Genomic DNA, 26,369 nt, shown 5'->3' on the forward strand with positions numbered 1-26,369 from the left:
AAGCAGATCTCTGTGATTTTAAGGCCAGGCTGGTCTACACATTGAGTTTCAGGCCAGCTAGGCCTATATCATGAGAATTTGTCTGTTATGTCAACATTCTGAAGGCTGAGGCATAAGAATCACAAGTTTGAGACCAGCCAGGACCATAGAGAGAGACGCTGTCTTAAAAGTAAAGTACAATAAAATAAAATAGCAAACTTGAAAAGCAAGATCCTCACAGAGAACACACAGCTGAAATTTCTACAGAGATGGCACGGTGTACCCCTCCACAGTCAGCATGTGTCCCCCAGATGAGCTCACACAGCGCAGCACAGCCCTTACACACCACCCTCAGAGATGGCATGGTGGCGCCCTTCACAGTCGGTGCGTGTCCTCCAGATGAGCTCACACAGCGCACCACAGCCCTAACACACCACCCTTACACTGCAGTCTACATACGCGGGCATGCCAAGTAAAAACTGCTTGTGTACTTTTAAAACAAACATACTAACAAAAAAGGACAGTTCTTAAGAACTAACATCCAAGGTAGTTCTCTGACCTCCTCATACATGTTCATGTGTGTCTACACATACACGAACATGCACACCTGATAAAAACAATAAAGAAATAAAAACTTTTGGTTCTGGGTACACCTGCCACCTTGGCTTCTGACATGGAAATCAGCTCACTTCTGTTACAGATTCAGACTGTACTAAAGAGACCTATTTATTTTCATTTTATAAAGAAATTTTGTTTCAAGACAGCACCTCACTTTTTATAGCTCAGGCTTACCTTTTACATCATGGCAATCTTCCTGCTTCGGCCTAACTAGTACTGGGATTACAGGTGTGCACCGCCATGCCTGACTAAGAGATTTTTCACTTGCAAAAGGCTTTGCACAAAATCATGGAATGACTGACTTGTCTCCCAACTTGCTGTGCATGGCGGCCATCACTGCTTTGTTGAGCAGACTTGGAGATTGCATGGAAGAAATGATCCAGTCCCACCCGGGTCCACACCCACTTCCAGTGCACACACTTTCCCCGCGGCACCACTTTTCAGTGTTTCTCTGAGATATGCCTCCAGTGTGCAAAGTCTGTTTGGTTGCCTTCTCTAAATAAGCTGTTAAAGGCCCCAAATCACTTCTAGACTGCAGACTTCCTCCTTGATTCTAGGTGCAAACATTCTGATGTTCTTGACTTCATATTAAGCTGGTGTGACCACCACACCATATATAACTTGAACATGTATGCATGTTTACACATCCACTCAGAAAACTCTATCCAAAAATCGAGGCGAAGGAATATGCTTGGAGGGTCAGAATTCAGAAACTTCAGGGTAATGTAGAACACGCGAGACATCTTCTTGCTGAGTGAGACTGGGAATAGCAAGGCCTCACAAATAAAGAACTCACAAAACATGATGAAGTCAGCAGCACTGTGAGCTTTCACTATCTGTGATCCTCCTCCACTGAGTCTCCATCCTGACTCTATGAATCCTGGGCTCTGGTCTGTGCCTTATCCCACGTCTATCAGGTTGAAAGAGCTCCCGACTGGCAGAGGTTTCCTTCTACTCCAGGTCTTTGGTTATAAAGGATGCTTTACTGTCACTTGTGTTGAAACTTAGGGGAGAACAGTTAAAACCATTGAACTCACAGTTCCAGGTTACAGTTCACCACTGCAGGGAAGTCAGCAGCAGAAACTTGAAAGTTGCTCACATGACATCCACAGTCTAGAGGAGAGAGAAACCCTGCAGGCATGCTTGCTTGCTTGCTTGCTTGCTTGCTTGCTTGCTTGTGCTCAGCTGTATTTTCCTATTCTTAGACAGGTCAGGTATTCCTGCCTAGGGAATGATGCTGCCCACACTGGACTGTGTCTTACCATAGCACTTAATTAAATTAAGACAATATCCCACAGGCATGCGCATGGGCCAACCCAATGTACACAATCCTTCACCAAGACTCTTCCCAAGAGATTCTGGTTTTGGTCACATTGAGAAAGTTACCGTGTGCTGCTCTCTCCTCCTCCTCTTCTGACCTGTTGCAGGCATGATATTAGGAACACCGTCCACTATAGCTTTGCTATGCAAAGGTCTGTGCAAGTAAGGAATTGCCATCAGACCTAAGTTCCAGGAGGAGCTTGCCTCTCTGCTCGAAAACCAAGTCACTTTCCCTATAGAAAATATCAACATCGTTACATCGTGTGTGTTGCTGGTTGTGTTGGCTTCTAGGAAAAAGAGAAGAGGAAGAGAGAGAAAAGAAAAATGGAAAGAGGTAAAGAGGAGAGAGGAGAGTGGGAAGAGAAAAGGAAGACAAAATCATGCATTAAAGTATCTACTATAGACACATGTGCCCATATACAAATACACAGACATAAGTATTGACCATATAATGTGTAATCACTTTTAACCATCTGTCTTGAGGTATAGTTTGTGGGTCATACAATTCACTTGTTTATGTTATATAATCTTGAATACTTTATCAGCTTCCTTGGGAAATATGGGTTGAGTGAAGTCATATACACACATTAAATAACACCAACTTCTAAGCACTTGAAGCTCAAAGAAACCAGATACGGTGACCTAGATCTAGGGAGCTGTGGCTGCTTTTCCTCACTCAGATCTGTTAATTCACTTTGCGAACAAACAATTGGTTCATTGTTGACCATGGACTGGACGTTAGACATAGGAGCTACGGCAAAATATCTGGAATCTCAGCATAGGGCAGGCAGTGAAGGTGTACACAGGCAGATCCCTAGAGCTTGGATCTCTAGGGCTCAGCATCCAGTAAATCAGGCCAAAGGTGTGAAAGACCCTGACTCCAAAAATAAGGTGGGGAACAAGGGGGGAAAGATCCCTGAGGCAGGCAGCCTCTGGTGTCCACAAGTATACTCATGGGCGAACACACCTACATGCACCCACGTGCTTACACCGTGCATGTGCACGTATGTACACACACAAAAGGAAAGAGCTGTGGAGTGAGACAAAGTGGTGTCTGTGACAAGAGCCCTGCATGCTTAAACAAGGTAGGCAGTCCGGACCCTGCTGGGGTCCCTGCAGAGTGTGACCAGCCATCAGGAGGTCAGAGAGCAGATGCTCGAATGCCTGGGGAGAAGGGTATTTCATTCTACATGCTATTGGAAGACAGAAGGTGAGCTGCCTTGAGTTGTTCAAGCATCATTTGTTCTGTGGAGCGCTGTGCATGTGGGGTTCGGGAGTAAGAAGAGTGAAAGCAGAGCTGGTCAGAAGCGATCATGGGAGCTTGGATCAAGAACTAACCACACCCTGGGTTTTTCTCAGGAAAGATGACAGAATTTTCAAATCCTATCCACTGTCCTTCTCACTTTCCTAAAAAAAAAAAAAAAAAAAAAAAAAAAACCTAAAATTTTAACCCTGGCCTTCCTCAGGCATAAGGTCTTTACAGACGTCATTGAGTTAAATTAAGGTACTCTGGACTAGAGTGGGCTCTAATGGAATGTGTCCTTGTAAGAACATTTGGACACATACATAGGACAACAGGGAGGGACACAGCATGAAGAAAGGGGTGGAGTTGGAGCAATCCCTGTGTCTATAAGCCAAGCAGTGCTAAGGGTTGCTGGCAACCGTCAGAAGCCGGGAGAAGCATAGGATAAATTATTCCTCCTTAGCCCTCACCAGCATCTGACCCTGCCAACGTCTTGATTTTGGACTGCTACCCTCCAGAACTCTGAGATGACATGTTTCTGTTGTTCGAAGCCACCTCGTTCTTTGTTCTTTGCTGTGCCCACTCTGGGAGACAGTCCAGTGGCGGGTGTTAAGTGTTCATTGTTTGCCAAACAGTGCTGAGTCAAGTTTCACTTTATACACACCGTGCCCTGTATGGTTCCCTAGACCACCAGCTGAGGGGTTTTGGCAAGTCCATTTGACAGATTAGGAAACTGAGGTTCAGAAAAGCTAAGTGGAATTCCCAGGGTCCCATAGCTACCTTATGGCCAACCTTGGATGTATCCCGGGCATTCTAATTCTCAAATTCACATATTCACCATTTGCAAAGCACTACCCAGTCTGTGGCCAGAGTCCAGGATGCTGGGCACACCTCACCTTTGGGATCCGGCAGCAAAGTTCACCAGCACAAGCTTCCCACCAGGGAGTCCTTGGGCTGCTTTTCTCTGTTTTATTTGCTGTCACCGGAGCTCTGCTATTTATCGCATCCCTCCCTGAAGATTCTTGGGTAACAGATGTGGTTCAGAATTTGATAAGAACGTTACTTCAACACATCCTTTCACTCTGCGTGGAATCCTCACCCTGGAGACGCAGGGACAGCTGGGCAAACAACCCACGTCCTCTGTGCCGGTATTGAAATTTCTGAAAGCTTCTCGAATGCAATTAATAAGAGATTTATTTTCACTTCAGGAACACAGGGGAATGTGGCCATGGCCATTGCTAGCTCTGACTAATTATTTGAATTTTTTACTTTCGCTGCCTTTGCTTCCCATGTAAGCATTACCTAAATGCCTGGGACATGCCAGGCAGTGACTGGAATCTTAAAAAACAGTTAGTAAATGTCAGTTTAGGTATTGAGAATAATGTGGAAAAGGCGCATTGAGGACAGGTGAGGTGGCTTACTTGTGTCGTCATCCCACCGTCCTGGATGCTGTCACTCCCTGCTCCTCCACTAAGGACAGACGGGAGGGTCTTGGAGAATGTAAATGAAGGTCTGAGTGTGACAGGACCTTTAAACCTCTCAGGTGTAGGCTCTCCTCCCATCCCTGGTCCTCTCCTCACTTGCGTCCAATCCAGATCACCTTGCTGTTCCCTGTACTCTTCCATCCCAGCTTTCTCTGCAACCAGAGAGCAGGAAATTCCTCCTCCTGATTCTCTGCCTTGGGACATTGGTTTCCTTTGGTCATCATCCCTGCCTCGGCAAGGGCTGGGAGCGTGAGTAGTGTGTAAAGAACAGACAGGGATGGGAAGTATACGAAGGGACATCCTGACCCTATAGCTAGGTTGCCACCTAAGCCAGTGGCTACTCTGAGGGCGGAGACAGTGCCACATAGGTGCCATCCACTGAGAAGGGTAGCTCTGTTGGAGACAGAGGCAGAGAACAGGCCCACTGTAGAATCATATGCCAAAAGTCTTCTTCCTAAAGCACCCTACATAGCCCCACATCTATAGCACCTGTGAGCACCATTGACTGCAAGGCGAGAGAAGAGAGTAGAAGCAAGAGGCTGGGTGAGCTCAAGAAGGCCGTTGAGCTCTGCCTGAGAGCTTTAGTGTGCGGATGCAGGAATCTGGAAGCTTCCATGACTGAGTGTGGTTGACCGTTTTCTGTTAGGACAAGAGCTGAGTGGGTATGCTGACCTATCTATAAGTTTCTGGGTGCCCATCCCTATTCCATTTAACCTCAAGTCTCTGTTGCATTCTCTTGTTCACCTGTGTCTGGAGATGTAGTCTTAACCTCTTAACTTCTTTGAGGCCTTTTCTGAAACATTTAAAGATAGGTAATTTGGGTCAGCAAGACAGCTGCATGGGTAAAGTGTTTGCTAGGCAAACCTGACAATGTCAGCTTGGTATCCAGACCCCTTGCAGAAGGGAAACCAGCTCCTGAGAGGCATCGTCTGACCTCCACATGTGTGCTGGGGCACAGGAGCACCTGCACACGACACTCATAATAATGAACAAATAGCAACAGGAACTTTGACCATGTAAGCCTGAGTTTAAATCCTGCCCTTGCTCTGAGTGCTACCCTGGCAGGCTCCTTAGCCTTCTATGCCAGTTTCTTCTCAGGTTCATAGCGGTGTCTGCTTCCTAGAATCTTAAGCAAAGTAAATAAGAAATAACAAACGAAAACCAATAATTGCTTGATACATTGTTAAGTCCTCAAAAATATATGGTACTAGTGACTGTTGCTTACAAAGCAATACCATAATACCTTTAGCAAATATGCCAGTGAGATCATTTCTTCCTTAGGGAGGCCTTCCCTGACAGAGCATGTCTCCTTGGAATATGTGGTCCAAGTCGTTGCTTCCTAAGAATCTCCTTGAGACTATCACACACCAGACATAGTTCCTCTGACGTGGCCAAGACCAAGGATAATAGCAACATAATGAAAATAACATTGTGTCCATAAGCCCTCATGTTTTCGGACCCTGCTTCTGACCACAGCTTGTAGGCAGACGCCCCAAGACTGCAGGTGAGGCTGTTGAAACAGTGCATTGACTATTCCTATAAGTAGTTGTCTGATCTCTCTTCCTCCCTGAGTTCACGGTCAAGGAATGTGCTTGCTTGATTCTTGCTGCATTCCCAGCAGGCTCGTGCAGAACAGGGCACACTGAGGGAATGAAGGAGTAGGTGTCTCCAACCCAGGTTATTTATTTATTTAATTTGTTTATTAATTTTACATCCCAACTACAGTTTCCCCTCCCTCCTCTATTCCTATTCTCTCCCCTACCCCTCCTCCAATCTACTCCTTCTCTGTTTCTGTTTAGAAAGGTACCGGCCTCCCATAGGTATCAACAAAGCATGGCGTTTATCAACTCAAATCTGTTTTTACCAAGTTGATAAATCGTTCATTGATTCTTGTGTTTTTAGTATTTACTGATCACCTACTACATGTCTGGTACTTTTGAAGATTTAAAGTTATACCAGTGAATAAAACAGGCAGTGAAACTGTCTAGATAGTTACTTCTGAGGGGGTGATTATCATTCCAGCCATGTTGAATGGCATTGCTATTGGTGGATATCCCAAAGGGTCGTTCATCTTTTCCTAGAACCATCTTCCATTGATAGGACTCAAAGTGTGAAGTGGCTACAAAGTGGTATGCATGTCTGTCCAAAGCTGGGAAGGGTTTTCCTGGATTCTGGGTACCCACAGTTGTCCCCCGAGGCATCTCTTTATGGTATTGATGTATGGCTGTCTTTCGCAGGTCATGCTCTCAGAGCGGAAAGGCACAGATGAGCTCTATGCCGTGAAGATCCTGAAGAAAGACGTGGTGATCCAAGATGACGATGTGGAGTGCACGATGGTGGAGAAGCGGGTGCTGGCCCTGCCTGGGAAGCCGCCCTTCCTGACTCAGCTCCACTCCTGCTTCCAGACCATGGTAGGCAACTGGTCCAGTGCTCTGGGAAGCCACTTCAGGGTTTCCATAGGCTTTGGTTAGTAATGCTATCTTAACAGTAGCCATCCCAAGGAGATACTGGGTCCTTGGTGATACCCAAGCAGTTTGCCTTGTGGAAGCTGAAGGATGCTGGCCCCACAGAAGTCAGCTGACAATTCTCATGGTTGCCCCTGAATGCTGTCCCCCAGGGTAGATGCTGAGCCAACTCAGTCAAATAGTTTTATAACTAGACAAGCCAAGCCTTTTCTAACATTAAAGGGTGAGTTGGGGAGATGAACTCTAGATAGTTACAGTCAGCCATCCCAGTTCTTTGGAGGAGCATGCGTACATCTCTGCAGGTTCTGGGACCTTCACTGTCCTAAAAGTGCATCTGAGGCTGGGCACAGGGTCGTAGGCAAGAGCTGGTGAGCTCAGAACATGACTGCCAGGATGAGTTAGGAACATTCATGCCTTCTCTGCTTTTGCCCCTGCAAGAGCAAGATGTCACTTCAGTGGGTCCTTACCTTCCCTGGTCCTGTTAGATACTGGTCTCTATTGCCCAGGAGAAGATGCCAGAAGACAAGTGCAAATTAAGAGTTCATTCCTGCAGATGTGGTTCTGTGAGAGACCAATGGCCTTGAGACTTCAAGATGCTTTCAGGGTTTCTGTAGGATTCTATTGTACCCTCCAGCTTTCAACCTACACAGATTTTAAATCTCACCCTCTAGGTGAGATGGGATGGATGTTGTTGTACCTGTTGTATTCTGCATCTAATTTGGTGAACTTTCTGTTGCTAATCTAGTGAGTCTCAAAGCCCTTCGGTCACATTCTTTGATTTGCTGAAAATTCCGGGCTGTTTGGTCTGAAGTGTTTTCAGTCTGGGGTTTGCTTACTGCAGTCTCATGGCACCTCTGCATGCTTCTCTGTCCCCTGATTTTTCTGCAAATTGGCAGCTTTGTCTAGAGGATTGGTCAGACTCAGTTTCCATCCCTAAGTAAATCTGTAGGTGGCCCTAGGTTCTGGATGCCTTCTGTCATCACGACAGGCAATGCTCAAGGCTCTTGGTGATGTTGGCCTGACCGATGCTCAGCATTAAATCCATTCGCTCATTGGAGGTTATAAGATGGGAATGTCTGCTTTGTGTTTGCTAGCTACAATGCTTCTGCAGAAAGCAGCTTCCCCTCACTTGTTCCCTGGTGATCTGGTTCATACGGAAAAGACAGAACTGATGCTTCCTTTCTTCCCATTTTAGGCTTCAGGAATTATCCTGAATTGGTGAATTGGTTCATGACTGTGCTCGAAGTGGCGGGGGGAGCTAAATCTTGCTTTTAAAGTTAACTTTCAAGAAAAAGTGAGAGTCACTGTAAATAAAACTGTAAGCGAATGATAATTTATATTGTGTGGGTACTTGGCAACGATTACAACAACAGTTACAAAAGAAGTCAAATATCTGTAATGCTACTGTGGGGAATTTAGTCCAGAAGGGGTCCAGATGCTAAGAGAGTCAGGACATAAACCCTGAGGCTTTCCTCCCCCTTTTCCATGATTGGTTCCCAAACTGACTCATGGACATCAGTGTGTTAATGACAAACTGCCTGCTAAACAGACCAGTAGCGAGCCTGGAGCGGTGGTCGCCGTGTCAGTTGGGTATGTCGGGATGGGGAGAAATAAGTCACTTGTGGCTAATATTCATTAAAGGATAGCATATTCATTAACCATGAACTGTTTTGAAAATGGCAATGTGGAGTGGATTGGGGGGTAATTTTTTGATGATAAGTGGTCTCCTCGACCTGTGCTGTTCCAGGAGCATCCTTGTGGCAAGAGTACTAAGCACTGGGTTTTCCTCCAAGAGATGTCCCATGCCAGGGAGGAGGACTGGGGACTGTGAGAGTCTGTGGAATGTTGTCCCAGTTGGGAGACGTTCTATGACTCCTTCCAGGATGTCTCCCACTCTGCAAAGCCAAGGATTCAGCAGACAACTTTCTCACCAGTTCACAATGAGATGAAATAGTTAACCCAGCTCTAGGGGCTATGTTTTGTTTTTTCCGGGGGTGAGGTGGGGACGCTTAGAGAAACCCATTGCTCTAAGCAAAAAGGCCTGGTGAAGCCAGCTGAGAGAGTAGAAGACACCCAGTCATCTCAGCCATGTTCAGACAGACACCCAGCCATCCCAGCCGTGTTCAGACAGACACCCAGCCATCTCAACCATGTTCAGACAGACACCCGGCCATATCGTCTGTGTTCAGACTGACACCCAGACATATCATCTGTGTTCTGTGCATCTTCTCATTGTATAAAATGCCCCAACTTATGTTATTTTCTTTATTTAAAAATGATTACTATTTTTTATTTTCATTTCTGTTTTTTGTTTTTTGAGAGAGGGTCTTCTCAGTAGTCTTGTCTGTCCTGGAATTCTCTATGTAGACCAGTCTGGACTTCAATTCAAAGATATCCTCCGTCTCTACCTCCTAAGTACTGGGATTAAAGACATCTGTCATCATAACCAGCCTGACTTTTAAAAACGTGTGTGTGTGTGTGTGTGTGTGTATGCTTGTGTATGTGCATGTAAACCAAGTGCATGTGGGAAATTGAGGAGACCAGAAGAGGGTATCTAAGACCTTGGAGTTAGAGGTACAGACAGTTGTGAGTCTCCCAGTTGGGTGCTGGGAACTGGACCTGGGTCCTCTGGAAGAGTAGAATAGAGAGTGCTTTTAACTGCTGAGCCATCTATCCAGTCCCATTTCCTTGCTTTTAAAGCTAAGTACATGTATTTTAATTTTGCATAAAATAAATTTAATAATGCCCACTTTATGTGTGGCATAGGGGTTGCAAATTTAAGCTCCTTGGCAACTCTTAGGTGGATCCTACTATCATAACTATTTCACAGAGCAGGGAAACTGAGGCCACACAGCTAGGACATGTCAGGGCCAGGATCTGAACCCAGGCAGAGTAGCTGTGATACTAATACACTTAACATATACACAAATACACAAGGAGGCCTTTTGAGTGTGGATGACCTGGTTGTCATTCTCCCTGACAATCCTTGGTTGGAATCCCCAACACACAAATGTCCCTGTCTGGGCCTGAGCTCTAACCCAGCCTGTCACCTCCCACCTGCCCTGTAAAGCCTCATGTTTCCACTCCCTTGGTTTTCCCATCTCTGGGGTATGAATCTTCAGAGATGTTTCTCCCAGCCACACACGGATGTTACAATAGGGGTATTATAACACAGCCGAAAGAATAAAGATGAAGGACACAGAGCCCTTCTCTACGAACACAGCCCTAAGCCCCCACTTCTTCCTACTTAAGCTGAGCTGCATCATTATAAGATGCCACCTAGTGACCTTACCAGTGGCTGTGTTAGTGTATTTGACTATTGATGTGGTGTAACACCTTGACCAAGACAGCTTATAGAAGAAAGGGGTTATTTTGGCTTCTGACTCCAGAGGGATAAGAGTCTATGATGGCGGGGGAGCATGACAGCCAGTGGCAGGCACGGTGACTGGAACAAGAAGCCAGGAGCTCATATCTCAACCACAAGCATGAAGTGGAAGAGCAAACTGAAAGTTAACCAGGCTTTTGAATCTTAAATTCCACCCCCGAGTGATGCACTTCTTCCTGCAAGGCTGTGACACCTAAGCTTCCCCAAACAGTGCCACCAACTGGGAACCAAGCCTATGGGGGGGCACTTCTCATTCAAACCACCTCAGTAACCATGTTACAAACACGATCCAAAGCAGCAGTGGGCGGTGACAAGGGCCCTAATCTGTGTCTTGTGGTATCTCACCACACCCTTCCCTTTTATGGCAGGTTATACTACCAATAGGAATGATGACGGAGAAGTTAAGGAACGTGTGTGATTTCACACAACTAGTTAGTCATAGATTCTCAAGTTATTCTAGAAGACTCCAGAACCCCCAGTCTGGACGTCGTTACTGTCCACCCCCCTCATGCCTGAATTCCACGTTACTGCTCTGAGTCACCAAACATTTTCCCTTTATATTGTTGGATCCACGATTCATAATTGTCTGCTTTTCTGCCCAAAGGAAATTGACCCCAAGAAAAATAAAGTGACTCAGGCTGCATAATTGGCAAATGGGGACCCCAGAACTAAAGGCAGAGTTTCCTAATGTGTTCCGTGTTCTTTCTACTGTGAGGTGTTATCCCCACTCTAGGTAACAGTTACCTAGGATTTTCTACCTGGGAGTAACTAAGTGTGGGGAACATTGCAGCTGTTGCTACTGTGGCTTAGATGGGCAGAAAGGTTTCTGGGAGGTCCTCTGGGGTGGTCATCTGGCACAGTCCATGTGCTCACACCACTGTGCCCTTGGCCTTGGAGGGAGGCTGAGGGTGGGCAGCAGGGCTGGGGCAGGCAGCTTCTCTGAAAGTCAGAGCACATGGCTGGCATGCAGATGGTTCTGGTGCCCAATCATTTCAAATGATAGGTATTTGTTGGACCCGTTGTGTCCAAGCGCCTGTGGTGTCACCATGCGGGACACAGTGAACAAAAGGCCAAGTCCCCATTCCTTTGGAATTCCCGTTCTACCAGGGAGACAGGAAAATGAAAACAGCAACAGCAGTGGAGAGGCTAGAGTCAGGAGGACTGGTGCGGTGAGATGATGGGTTTTGATGGGATCAGCAAGGAAAGTCTTGGTGGAAAGGCTGACATTTGAGCAGCGACCAGAGCAGTCAGGGCTCTCTGGGGGCAGAGCAGGGGCAGAGCGCAGGAAGAATGTGCATGAAAGCCCCAGGCAGGAGTACAGCCCCTGTGTCTGAGGAGCAGCCGGAGGGCCAGAGGAGCCTGAGTGGATTGTCATGTCGTATTTTGTGACCCAGAATTCCTGTATGAATCAGCTATCTTTAAAAGAACAACAAATTTATTGTAGCATACTGCGAACTTGGTAGTTTTTTTTCCTAGAGAGATAGAAAATTAAAGGTTTATAATAGAAGCCTTAAAAAAATTGTAAAGTGGTCAAAACAGATGGAAATGAAATGTATCCAATGCTACCCAGGGTAGTTTTTGCCATTCTTGAAATGACACAAAGCTCACTATTTTCAAAAGTTGTTTAGAAAAGTGAAACCCTATCAGAAGTACCCTTATGCTGTATTTTCAAACTTTTCAGAAATATGTGTGGTATTTTCCAAGCAAGTAGAGAATATAGAATATTAAATTTCACTTGGTGCATTCTAAATGTATTCAGTCTAAATATGCACACGGGGAAGAATCAGAAGTAGGCATGGTCAAATCAAAATATTGATTCGATTCAGGGGAGGGTTCCCAATATTTCAGAAATATCTATTAAAAAGGAATTCAAATTTGATGTGAATGTGTGTTATAGTCACACAGGTATATACAGGCATGCATATCCATGTACACAGTCACACATATACCATGACATGTGTCGATCTGCTCTGTCCCTTATTACCCTGAGACAAGGTCAGCATGCACCAATGATTGCAATATATCTACACCTCACAGAGTTGGGGTTACAGGTACATGCAGCCACACCCAAGATCCACACACATGGATGCTGAGGATTAGAACTCGGGCCCTCATGTTTACACAGCAAAGCGAGGACACTCGTAGGTAAGAACCTATGAGCCATCTCAGTCTCTTAAACTTTTTTAAATTGCCACAAGATGGCAAAATAGATGCAAAAGCTTTTAGAAGAGAGTTAAGTTTTTGAAAACTACTTGTTAGATGAGCCACTCTCAGGCAAAGCAGCTCCAGTGAGTTGGCCCAGAAACACACGGGGCAAAGGATGCATTCCCCAAGGAGGTGGCTATGGGCCTGTGATTGCCGGTCACAGGACTCCTAGAAAGTCACTAACAGCTCTGAATGTGGGTTTTATCATCTCATAAAGGGAGCCCATTACACGGGGATTAAAAGAGACGGTAAAGCGAATCTAACAAACACCAAGTGGAAGTTGGTTTTGTGATTAGAGCTGGGCTGGGGCCCCTTGCTGCACGGGCACAAAATAACTTCATTTCCTCCCATCTTTTTGCAGTTTTTCTTGGGGACAATTGTCAGCCAGGCACATTCATGTAATTTCCCAACCGCCAGTGGGCACAAGCAGTTAAATTTCTTCAGCAAAACATCTATTTTAACTGTTTTCTTTTCAATTGAACATATGCACCTCTCTCTCTCTCCCTCTCTCTCTCTCTCATTTTTTTTTTAAATAGAATTAGATTTCATGAGTCATTGAAGGACAGAAGTTACTTCCTCCCCAAATTTGCTGCCATGGCCCAGCAATAACTCAGCTGCAAGGCATGCTGGGAGAAGCATCACCCAGAATACAAAGGAGGGCAAAACTAGAGATGGGGACGGTCTTGACCATTGAATCCGAAGACCATCCAAGGGGCAATGGTGATTCAGGCTAGGGTGTGATGGGGCCTGAGGGCAATGCTAAAGAAGGTTCTAGCAAAGGTTTTGATGAGAGATGACTGGGTTATATGAAACAAAACACTTCTATCCCACACTTAGTTACCTCACGTATAAACAAAAGCAATTACTGACACTAAGAAAGACTTCATGGGGAAGAAACAAAGGCACAGATGTGCTTGACCTTGGAAGGACCTAGAATTTGTAAGCCGAGGGAAGATTTGTCTGCTTTTTTTTATTATTATTATTATTTCTGTGTTTCTTACTGCTAGTGGCAAGTGTGGCTCCCCTCGTCCATATCCAGCAGATTCCCTGAGTTCCAATTCATGGGAAAGAGAATCTGATTGGTTCAGCTTATGTCAGGTATTCTTTCATGGCCTGGCCAAGAGCTCATTGGGTACTACTACCCCAGTAGGAACCCTATACCAAGTGTTCTTACTACTTGGAGGGTAAGTGGTGCTCCTGCTAGGGAATAGGATGCCAGTGGAGTCCGGGAAGATTCAGGTACAGACGGAGTCTTCAGCGCCTCAGAGGAAAAGAAGCTAGTACCCAAGGGGCTCCTGGAAACTTTGGCAGGTATGAGGGAAACAAGGTTCCAATGATTAGAGGCTCTTGCGGGCAGGTAAGGAAGCAGAAATGCAAACTGAGTATAGGCGCTAGGGCAGGTGGAGATAAAGGCAGTTGGGGTCTCTGTTTTCTCAATGGCGGTCTTGGAATATGTATCCCGTAGTCTAAAATCTATGACAGCCACAGAAGAAGAAAGGTGCTTCTAACCCTGAGAACTTTTGCGTCTGCGAAAGGGCAATAGGAGGCTAAAACAAAAAGAGCAGCAAGTTCTTGTTTGGGATTGGGATCCTCAAGCTATCCAATGGGAGAAAGGAGAGTTGAGTGTGGATGCAGGTCCTTGACCACACATGCACCTCAATGAAGCTCTGTGAATTCACACAGACTTGGCATGTGTCATCTTCTCCCATATGGAGGAGAAGCTGCTGTGTGTCTACTTTGTTTGGGAAGACAGAGAGTGTGAATAACCAACCCAAGGTCTCAGAGCAAGTATCCCGTATAACTAGGGTGTGAACCAGGACTGGCAGATGCCAAAGCCAGAGCTCGTAGTCACCGCGTTTCACGGCTCCTCTGGAGAGAAGCAGATGGCTGCGTGCGATAAAGGGAGCAACTTTCAGACACATTGAACTCATGGACCAGCCTTGAAAAATCATTAAAAATCTTGACGTAGACAACTTACCGCAACTCATCTTAGAGTGTGGCACAAAAGCTGCCCACGTGGTTCGCGTTCTTCCCAAGGTCTAATTAAACGTGGCAAGGGACCTGGGAAGATGGCCTAGTGGATAACAGTGCTGGTCCCACAAGCACAGGGAACTGAATTTGGATCCCAACCCTATATAAACAGCTGGGCACAGCTCCATGCAGCACCGGCAACCCTAGTGCAGGGTCTGTGTGCAGGGAGACAGGAGGCTCACTAGAACTTGAGACTGCCTGTTTCAGAGCATCGAGGACCTGTCTGAAAGAAATAAGGCAGAGTGATAAAGCAGGCCCTTCAATGCCATCCTCAAGACTGCACAGACAAACGTGGGCACTTGGGTGCAGACGCCACACACGTATATACCATCACCACAGAGAAAATGTCAGAAGCCCCTCACCACCACACGGGCATCATGCCCCACTATTTCAGCTAGACTGAGGGAGGACTGTCTCTCTGCACTCCCCGGTTCCATGTGCGGACCCTCAGATGAATTGTGCACATACCACGCAACCATCATCTTAAATGACTGTCCCCTGTACTCAGATTCCAAATTTGGAAAGTCCTGTACAACCATTGTACGTGATAAGACCAACATTTTTACTTATTTGTTTGCTTATTTATTTATTTATTTACTTATTTTTGATTTGCTGATGGAATGCAAGAAATAAAGAGAGCCAAGACTGCACAGCAGCCACATTCAGCTTGCAGGCCAAAGGGAAAAGTCAGAGCAGCCTCAGTCTGGAGGAGGCGCTTTAAGGCCGAGCAGACTGGCTAGTCTGAAGAGAAAGATGGTGAATTTGCCATTCTGAGCTTTTAATTGGAGATGACAGTGGAACACCCACTTAGAGATGTCCTGGAGCCAGCTGGAGCCGACTGGAGCTCAGGAGAGAGGGGAAGGATAGAAATACAAGTCAGCGCGCATCAGCCCGGAGGAAGGCTCTGAGCTGTGACAGGAGCGGGAGAGCCGTGGTAGGCTTTGCGCTAATCCTCAATAAATACGTTATGATTCCTATATGGGGAGAGGGTCCATATAGGAATCATCAAAACCCATGGGTGTGAGGACTAGCAATTTTTGAGACCATGGTTTTGTAAGAAGAGTGGGAAGCAAAGCCAAGTTTCAGGGAGCTGTGGAGGAGGGGGCGAATTGGGAAAGAGTTGGGAGCTGCGGAAGAGGCCCTATAGTGAGCTCAGGTCTGGAGGTTCACTTCTGGGACTCTTAATGCCATTTCTTATATTGCATTTATTTTGACTGTGGTTTGAATTAGTTATATGTATATTTTAGCCAAGAGTTTGGATGCTCCAGAGACAAGGTATGTAGCTTACTCTTTATCTGGGTACCTATAATGACTAATACCATGACTCACACACCAAAAAAAATCAATGCTCAGAGAAAGTTCTCAAACTTGCCTCTGTTTAAGGTTTGCTTTAGATAGCCTCCAGCTGGACATTCCAGACTTTGTTATTCCTGACTACTGTAGGAAAGGAATTTTGTGGCATGGACAAATGGTGTTTGTTTTTTAAAAGTAAATTCTTTAAAGTACCGACGGACCAAAGTCAAATCGGATAGAATGTAAATAGCAGAATCCAGATGTAAGTTTATGTTTTTTTAGAGAAACAATGACTTTCCATTTATAAAGTTTTAACATACATAAATAATTACGTTTCTGTTTTCAAAGTGATTTTTAACTTTCTTATTTTAGTTCTGCTATGTAGCCCGAAATGGTCTTACAATCTTCCTGTCTCAGCCTCCCAAGTTCTTCATTTTAAGTCTGTACTACCATGCCCAGAAAAACAAACAAACAAAACCAAGACCAAAACAAACATCAACAAAAAAACCATAAACTGAATTTTTAAGACTAATTTGTAAGTAATTTTACATTTCAAATTTACATTTAAATACATTTTAACAGAGAACTTAAACTTGCTGAAGAACTCGAATCCATTCAGGGGAATAGCTGGAATTCCCTTGTTTCCTTTGTCATCTTCGGATGGTATCAGGTCCCTCCCATGGCGCCCTGTCGTGTGTGGCTCCAGGTGCCTTATTCTTCCTCGTCAGCAATAAGACCCATGAAATGAGAAGTTTCCTATCTTTAATTATATTTTCAAACTCCAAAACCACAAATTATAAAAAGTACAGACCTGTGCACCTATGGTTACTTAACATTATCTGCTACCCTGCTTTGAGAAACATTGCATTTGGGGAGGTGCCCGGGGAATCCTCCACACTGGACACTGTGGGTTCCTCACAGTGTCAAGGCTGGGCTTTGTAGTACTACCTGACACAGAGTGGACATCATTAAGTGTTCAGAGGCAAAGGGACAGCAAGATGCCAGCCATAATATTTAATATCTGAGGCATCGGTAGGTGAACACTAGCCTGGTACAATTCAAAGATGGTGGACATCCGGGTTCTCCATATACAGTTAGCAGTGGAAACAAACCGTAAAGTTCCCTTTAGCCATCGAGGTGATGGGATTCCAAATACCGAGTTTGGGGGGGGGGGGGAAGGACAAGTTGAATTAATCTAGCCAGAAATTAAGCAAGTAAAGTCTCTCCCTCACTTCTCCCTCTGTGGCCGATGCCATCTGCTAGTTTTAAAAATAATTTTTAAAAGCAAGTGTTTTGGTTCTCTTCAGTGTGTGGCAAAGACAGATGCTATTTTTAGGCTTGTTTTCCATCACCCCCCCCCCCCAAGAACCAGGGGCTGAGTGTTGTTGGCTCTGGTGTACTGTCTGCTTTCTGCCACCATCTTCGGCGTGACCTTTGTGCAAACCGCATATTCAACCTTCCCATTTCCCTCCCTGCCTCTCATTAGGTTGTTAGAAGGGGAAACAGTATTGATCTGAGAAAGAAAGAAACCATTTCAAAAGATATGTAATTGGTTGACTTGCTCCGTTTGCTGTGAACCTGCCAGCTCCAGCTGGATGCCCTGGGAGAGCACTGTGAACCTTCTCCCATGCTGGGCTGGTGGCTGTGAAGGAAGGATGATGCATCCATACATTTCTCTGTGATGTCTGTGAGTTCAGGACCTTCCCTGATGCTTGTACTCACTGGGGCCAGTAGAGTGAGAAGCTTCGAGTGTTGACCCTAGAACTGATCCATCTTGATTCCAATCCCGCCTCTGCCACTTACCAGCTGAGTGACTGTTAACCTTTCTCCACATTAGCTTCCATGTATTAAGGCAGAGAATGACCTAATACTTGCCATGGTAGGTCCTTTAGATATACAAAAAAAAGGTAAAATACATAAAACTCAGGTATACATCAAGGGCTTGGTGAAGTGGCTTTGTCATTATTATCTGTGCAATGCCTTAAAATACACAATTGACAAACATACAATACTGGTTATAGAGAGTAACACAAAAGCTTATGTATTGGAAGGATTTTTTTTTCTTTCACACTGGATGAAATATTTGTTCCAAGGCCAGCATCTTAGGCAGTCTGTATATGCCATCTTGTTCAGGTGTGAGAATCCACTGTATAAGTGAAGAGAGATCTGGAGAGCGGAGAGGCTAAACAGTTGCATGTCATTGCACAGCTGGTAGGTAACAAAATGACATTCCCACCCCGTGCTCATTTCGGAGAGGGAACCTTTGCCCTGCAGCTTTTCCTCCCAGTAGCTTTGCAGCTTTTCATGTAACACCAACTTTTACAACAGACCGCAGCTTTACCTACACGTTAAAGAACCCAACTCACACGTCATGGAAACATACTCAGTGCTCTGTACAAGGGACTTTGACCCTTTCTGTTCTATTCATTTTAATTCTTGCTTCATTTTTTTCTCTTAAAAAATGCTATGCCTCACAAATTGAGTTGGTGATCTGTTCAAGTCAGTACGGACCTGGCTTGAGAAACCAGGTGCCCCTCCCCGTCTTTGTCAGAGTCACGGTGTACGGCTCTGTGTGTCTTTCTGGGGCCACTCTGTTGGAGATGGATGGTTATACTGTCTTCGTCATACACAGGGGTCGCAGGCCCAGGGACATAGAATGATATTCTGAGTCCTGTTCCCAGGGAAGCTGCTGAGCCTTCCAACTCATGATGGTGCTTCAGGTGCCCACGAATTCCTGTGTCCTTCATCCATTTACTCATTGATTTGTATCAGTGGATTGCTTTGGCCAGAGACAGTGGGCATGGGGTGGGTGCTATCCATCATAGACAATCACTCACAAAGTGAAACCCCAAGTCTGTATCTTTTCTCATGTTCAGATCCCCTATCCTGAGTCAGCCTATCTCTGGTCCCCTCTTCCACGTTTTTCTTTATCCCTTTTTCTCTGTTCTCCACTTTCACTGCTTTCTGATGGATCCCAAGGCATAGTGGGTGGACTCTCTGCCCACGGCTTTTGCATAGGCTGTTTCCTCCCTTAGACGCATCCCTGTTCTGGGTGGTTTTGCTCAAACATCTTCTCAGTGACTTTTATCCTGAGCACCTGATTGTAGTTGGAAGTCTTTTTCCCTGTCTTATCTGCCAACATCCCTGTCTCTTTAACCTGCATTGTTTTTTATGTAGCCCTTGCAACCCTAGGCACTCTGTGTATTACCTTTAGTATTCTCTTTAGCAATATCACTCACTCTTCTAAGTTGAAACATAGATGCTAGGGAATTTTGTTGGTTTTGTTCGTTTCTTTTTTCCCCCAGCACCTGTAATCTGCTACCTAGTAGGGTTCTGTGATGACTTCTTTACTTAATGGATAAGTGGATAAACAGATGGGACAGACTATCATCCAGTTAAAGATATAATTACCAACTATGATATGATCAGAGGGACAGCCAGAGAGGTCCACGGAAGAGTATAACAAGCAGACCTGACTTAGACTGGGTGGGTTAATTTAGAGGAAACAGTTTTTTTAGCCTGGGAACATGAGGGGGATTTTAGTTTCCTGCAAATAGTGCAGGCCCTGCAAGCTAAAAGAAAGCAGAATAAAGGAATGATCTAAACCAGACAGAACTAAGAAGAGGGGTGCCGTTCATTCATTCAGCAAACACTCTTTGACAGAAGGAGAAGCGTCAAATCTCAGGTGGACATTTCCCAGGGACCACGATGCCTTCTGCCCCATTAACCTCACCAACAGCACCTTGTGTCTGATTCAAATGAAGGGACCCAAATGTTAACACTCGAGATCCTCTGCTATCAGGAGCCAGAGCTGGGTTTCTAAATAGTCTCTTTGACTTCTAAACATGCATTCTTTCACCCTCCGGGCACCTCCTGTATGCTCATGGTATCAGAAAGAGCCTCACACGGCCCCTGACCTGAAAGGAGTTCACAGCATGCCTTGAGAGACACGTGAAAAATCCCCTAAGCTGAGATTCAGATTTTGTCCTGGTCCCAGTCATTTCATTTCTGCACTTGTCCTTGTTTTAGGTTCTTGATGTTGCTTATAAAAAGCAGAGAAGGGAGATTAGATTGCCCACTATAGGCACATAGGGAAGAGGGAGTCTCTCTTGGAGGTTATTGACACGGCTTAGCTTTCGATAGAGGGAGTCTGGACATGATTAAGCTGTCCCGCTCAAGGTGTCTGCACTGACCCATCACGGTCTTGGCTCTGGTCTGTCCTGCAGGGTGGTCTAGCAGGCTGACACACTATGTGTAATCTCTTCCTGAGAGGCGCGTTCCTCCGCTGACTGGACACCAGCTCTTCAGCTTCTCCTTCTCCCTGTGTGGGATTTCTGGGGAAATTTTAATTTTGGGGGATCTATTGTCTTCACAGTCTGACAGCTGAAGGGAAAGGTGCAGGGGTTTCTTCAGAATGTCATTTCTCCTGACAGGAAGGTCACGATAGCATGCACCTTCCTTTTAAACTTCAGTCTTGAGAGATTTAGGGCAATTTGCTGGATTCACCATGAAAATACCTGAGATATGCTTGGCACGTATCGCTATTTTCTGTAACAAAATGTCTGAAAAAAACAATTTAAAGGGGAAAAAAGGTGAATTTTGGCTCATGGCTTCCCAGGGTTCAGTCTATGGCCCATGGCTTCCCAGGGTTCAGTCTATGCCTCATGGCTTCACAAGGTTCAGTCTATGGCCCATGGCTTCACAGGGTTCAGTCTATGGCCCATGGCTTCACAGGGTTCAGTCTATGGCCACTTTGACCCACACACCATTTTCCTATAGATGATGGCAGAGCACTGTGGTGGAGCATAGGAAGGAAGGAAGGCTAGGGAAGCAGTCAGAGACAAAAATATACCCCCCAAGGTCATGTCCCAGTGACCCATTTCCTCTATCTAGGTACCATCTCCTAATGTTCCACTGCCTCCCCATAGCTTAATAAGTTATGACCCATAGGTAAATTAACCCATTAATGAAGTCAGAAGTCTCATGATCCAACCAATTTCCCAAGGCTTCACCTCTAGACACTGATACACCGATGTTTTGGGTTGAATACAATGTATCTTCATAGACTCATAGACCGAGGCCTTGGCCCCCAGCAGATGGACTCGTGGGAAGTAACTGGGTCCTAAGATCTCTTGTCTAGGCAGTGTATTAATCCTCCACCAGTATGAGGATGTTTAACTGGGAAGTAGTGAAGTAGGCAGTGGAACCAATAAGGTCAGTAGGTGACCTGAGGATGTTCCCAGGAACTATTGTCTGTTCTGACTCCTTCTGTATTTCCTCTGTCTAGTTCCTGTTTGCCCTCAGATGAGTGGGTCTCCCACATGTTGCTGTCACCTTGACGTTTGGTTTCGTATTAATCTAATCTCAAACTGTGGAAACAGGTGATCATGGACAGAACAGACCTGTCTTCTCCTTAAGTAGTAGTCTCGGGGTTTTCAGTTAGTGTCAAGAAAGGTAACTACCGCAGCTAGGGCTCAAGCCTCCAACACAGGAACATTTGGGGAGGTATTTCAGGCCCAAACCACAACAATCTTTCTAGGCTGCTACTTTTCAAACTTTGCTAATTGGTGGATATTGCCTGGTGGCTACCAGGTCAGATGTCTGCCACCTAGTTCCTCAAAACTCTGTGACTTAAAGCAACAGTAAACACTTACGGCTTCATAGTTCCTTCCCGTCAGGGATTTGGGCTGGCACACCTCTCTAAAAGTCCAGTATCTGGTCTCAAATGATGTTACGGTCAAGTGGCCAGTGGGGACTGCAATCCCCTGAAAGCATGACTGAGGAGAAATAGTCTTTTCCAGGGTGATTTGTTCACGTGACTAGAAAGCTAATGCTGTCTGTGGATAGGAAACATTGGGTCTTTGCCAATAGGTCTCTTCTAGTGTTGGTTTTGTGTCTCCAGATCACGACTGCCGTAGAAAACGTCATTCAAGAAAGTGCAGTGTGGAAACTGTGAGGTCTTTTGTGACCTCATCCCCAAATCGTAAATGCTGTTATTAGCCCCGTCATTGAGGGGAGGTGGTACAGGAGGGCATGCATATTAGGAAGTGAAATCACTGGAGAGACAATGTGAAGATCGGCTCCCACGGACTCCTACTACTGTAAAATTATCTACCCAGTATTTCCTACTTTTTATTCCATCAAACCCTGTTCTAAACAATAATATCAATTAAGTAGTAAGATCCACGTGTTAATTATATTTTCCAGCACAAATGAATTTCAATTTGTTGTTACTAATTAAAAGTGGTTTCATTCCACCTATGCTAGCCTGCATACTGACAGCGGCACGGAGGCTACCCTTAAGAGAATGCTAGTTCCTGCGTGAAAGAATGCATGCGTCAGAGTCCTGGCAGTTTTAATCATGAATCCAAGCTACTCCCTGTTCCCTATCTGTAGCCTGAGAAACTATGGGGTTGATTGATATTGTTGTCTGTTCTCTTTCCGCAGGACCGCCTGTACTTTGTGATGGAGTATGTGAACGGGGGTGACCTCATGTACCACATCCAACAAGTTGGCCGGTTCAAGGAGCCCCACGCAGTGTAAGACGGACCTCCTGCTGTGCCTTTTCCTTGGGATAAATGGGTGCCAGTGCCTTTGAAGTTTTAGCCAATGAGGATTTTCAACATCTAAAGCTTCCTCTTTGGGAAGAATATTTGGCCAAAGAGAACCGTATTCTGCTTGTTTGGGGAATTTTTCATTATGTCCCTGAAGGCTGGCTAAGAACTCATAGCCCTAAAGCGATGGTTGTTTCATAATCTCTAAAAAAATTTTTGGCCCCTCAATCCTAAAGAAGGTCTTCCATCTTTCTCGGAGAATGTCTTAGCATCTTAGCAGGCTTTTGTTTGTTCGTTTGCTAATATTTATTAAGAGCTTTCTTTGTGCCAGCCCCCGAGTACTGAACAAACGGTCTCATTTTATCCTGAGCAGCACGGGGAGAGAGATAGTTTCACCCAAGCTTTACGAACAAGCGAACGGAGACCTGGAGCTGGGCAAACGTCAAGGTTCTGGCACTAGTGGAGGATCTGTGGGGGAGGTCCACCTGTGTGTGTTCATCTGTTTCCTACACCTCTTCTCCTCTGACTCTGAGGGAGATAAAGGATCAGGTTGATTAGCAGCCGCGGTCTGTGGGTTCTCCATTTTGTTCCTTCCAATGCATAAGCCAGTAAGAAATAATGTATGAAATTAAAAAAAAAAAAATCTCACTAAGCTTTTTCTTTGCTTAGAACCCCGTGGGTGAGCAGGAACAGAAAAAGCCACAGGAATGAACGTCAATTCCCCTTCCTGGGTGTTTGCTTAGATCGTGTTGCTTCTCTAGAGTCCCGAAAGCCCCTCGAGGGCCTCACCCTGCAGTTCTGGGAGAGCTGTGGGCTGCAGTTCCTTTCGGCCCTCCTTCTTATCTTCCCACCTGCTGAAGGCAGGAACACTATTTCCCATGCTTCCAACTCAAGTGTCGTGACAATATCAGAGTTAGAACTGCTTCTCCTTTCTTCTCGGACATGGAGTTGACCCGGGTTTAACTCATTGCTATGTGACATGTACTATCAGGACTCAACACAGATCCCTGAGGTCCCAACCCTTGTGGTATAACTGGCTTTTTTTTTTAAGTGTTCTTAAAATCTCTTTCATGAGCCTGGCACGGTGGCCAGACCTTGGGAGGCTTAGGCAGGGAGATTTCACGTTTGAGGCAAGCCTGGGCTACATGACAAGTTACAGAGTTGAGCTACAGAGTGAGGTTAGACCTTAAGAAATAACATAACAAAACAAGGACTGAGAATATGCCTAGATGCACAGTACTCTGGTTTCTGTACCCCTGTACAGAACCTGTACCCCTAGAACCCCCCCAATAGACTTTTCTTTTTGGTAGACTTCCACAAAGTTACACTTGAGACGCCAGCTGTTTCCAGTCCTAGCTTGACCACTGTTTGCTGTCTGTCTTTTCCAGGCTCTTCACAGGCTTCATTTCTAAGCCTCAGTTTCCCCGTTTGTTTAGCAAAGGGGCTGCCTACAGCCATGGCACCCTGAACGCACCTGGTCTCGTTGGTAAAGCAAAGGTGTACTAGTAGGAACTATGGCATCACATTCTAGGTTGAATTAAAACAGACAACCCTGGAAACAATGCCGAGTGCATGCTAAGCTCCCTACAGCTGCCAGGTGCTCTCACTGCAATCCTTTAACATGCAGCAGACGGAAACAATCCTTCTGCACCAGCCCACCCACCCTATAGACCCCTCGCCACTATGCAACTGCTGACCCTTTACCCATTGCCGTGGGTTACTCTAAGCCATCCCGTTGGCCCACCCATGTGTTCAGCACTTTATGAGATGTAGAGCTGACAGTCCATAGTGGGCTCTCCATGCCCTGTGCCTTGTTCAATGTGATAGCGACTTCTGGGAGTTGCCAAGCACATGGTGTCCTTGACTCTCTCCATCGCCGTTCTTCTCTAATTTCAGATTTTATGCTGCAGAGATCGCCATCGGTCTGTTCTTCTTACAGAGCAAGGGCATCATTTACCGGTAAGTGAGCATGGCTGTTCTTTCCATCTCCACGGCTCCCTCAGCTCCTCCCTTCCTGCCTCTTTCTTCAACTGCTTTTAAAATTAGAATCCATGGTGGGGGAGGAATTCTCCAGTACTAACTTGGGCATGTGTTCTGCCAGGCAGCATCGCCCACTGCCCTGGCAAAGTTTGGGCAGCTGTCTATGGTGATAGAAAAATCTTGATGGACTGTGTCACCCATGATTCTTTGGGACCTCAAACACGAGGACACTGAGTCTCTGAGAAGACGTGCCTCTGACAAGAGGGTGCCAACACTCTTCTGGACCTGCACATCCAGGAAGCATGGAAAGAATTAACTTGCAGAATGTGGCAGGGCTGTATGATTATGCAACCATTTTCCTTGCATGTAGCTGCAATTTGGAAATAAATCTCTGAGTTGCTCTCCCTGAAAGACAGGATTAACTTCAGAAGTTGGCATTTGCCGGTTTGTGGAGAAACAAGTGTGTGATCATAGCTGTATGAGTCACACCATTTTATATTTCATGCAAGGCAGGGTAGCGAGCCCGAGGCTGCGATTTGTCAGCGAGTCCAGGGCGTACAGTTCCTCTTGTGCTACGTCGATGAGAATGGCACAGGCTACGGGGGAATTGACTGGCTGTTATGTAATAGGACCTGGTGGGGCGTGTGCTTTTATCAGCTCTTAGCATGGGCAAGGGTCTATTTAAAGGCCCCTGAAGAGTCATAGAAGCCCATTCCTTTCATTGGTTTGGCAGATATTCATCAAAAGCCTACTATGTGTTGAGTACTGTTCCAAGGGATGACAGCTGTCGAGCAAGAGACAGAAGTGACCTATAGAGAATACAGAAGGGGGCTGCTGGTGCTGGGGATCAATGGTCACCTTTCTAACACAGAAGGAATGAGAATTTTTGCCTGGGGTTAGAGATGCCTGGGGTCTTGGACCCCTTATTCGAGAGCTGAAGGATATGGACAAACTATAGGGAGATACCAACTTTGGCTGTTTCCAGGTGGGTGGAGGCAAAGCTAGAGTTGTTAGGGGAAAGAGCAATGGAAGGAGAAGCCTTGCAGGAGTCCCATGGAGCCCAGCTTGATTTGCTCAGCAGCAGTGGCATGGGATCGGGAGGAGAGATGATATTGTTCCGAGCATGGCACACCCCCATTTCTTCCCCTGATAATGAAGAAGTTAATGCATTGGGAAAAGTGGTTTTGTCTGCCTCATAGATCGTCCAGTGAATGTACAGAATCAGAAAGGCAAATCAATTAGTTTTAAATAGTTTGGTCATCTTGACAACGATTGCCCTCAGTGAACACGCGCCACCGTGTCATTATAACATGAAACTTTGGAATCCTTCAGTCTCTCAAGTGTCCCTCTCATAATGGGGTCATCTTGTGCTGGAAGTAATTCTGGCCTCAGAAGGCACACACTACCTTCTGTATAGAAGGGAATTGTCATCGGTGTGATGTGACCCTATATTCAAGCCAATGACTTTAGTCACTGCTTAATCTCCAAAACCAAGAACTATGGGTAAATTTGCACTAATTAAGAATTTCACCTGATGTACTGACAGTAGGTCTTACTCCTGCATAGGACATGCCTCTCAAAGAATAGAACCAACCAGGCTCCTGAGAAGATTAAGTGTGAACTAAGACATATGTTAGAAGACAACCCAGGCCCGGAAATGAAACTGAGTTCGTGTTTGCTAAGATGGGGATTAAGGCTCATTTTCAGCATACCAGGATCTGCTTTGAGATTTGGAATTGATGAACAATTCAGGTCCTAAGACAACCTCTTCTCTAAAATGCTCTGTCTGTCTGTCTGTCTGTCTGTCTGTCT

At 45.6% G+C, this 26,369-nt stretch overlaps 1 protein-coding gene across 1 annotated transcript in view; it reads left to right on the forward strand.

Annotated features, from left to right (window-relative positions):
* The window catches only part of Prkcb (protein kinase C beta), a gene marked incomplete at its 5' end in the record, with an annotated part of 346,450 nt that overhangs the window by 271,308 nt on the left and 48,773 nt on the right, over nucleotides 1-26,369 (forward strand). The window contains 3 exons of the mRNA XM_026778194.1: nucleotides 6,882-7,055; nucleotides 22,471-22,562; nucleotides 24,474-24,536. Coding sequence (XP_026633995.1) covers nucleotides 6,882-7,055; nucleotides 22,471-22,562; nucleotides 24,474-24,536 — 329 coding nt within the window. The remainder of the gene's footprint in view (nucleotides 1-6,881; nucleotides 7,056-22,470; nucleotides 22,563-24,473; nucleotides 24,537-26,369) is intronic.

This window comes from Microtus ochrogaster, unplaced genomic scaffold, assembly GCF_000317375.1.
Source record: "Microtus ochrogaster isolate Prairie Vole_2 unplaced genomic scaffold, MicOch1.0 UNK111, whole genome shotgun sequence".
Taxonomy (NCBI): Eukaryota; Metazoa; Chordata; class Mammalia; order Rodentia; family Cricetidae; genus Microtus; species Microtus ochrogaster.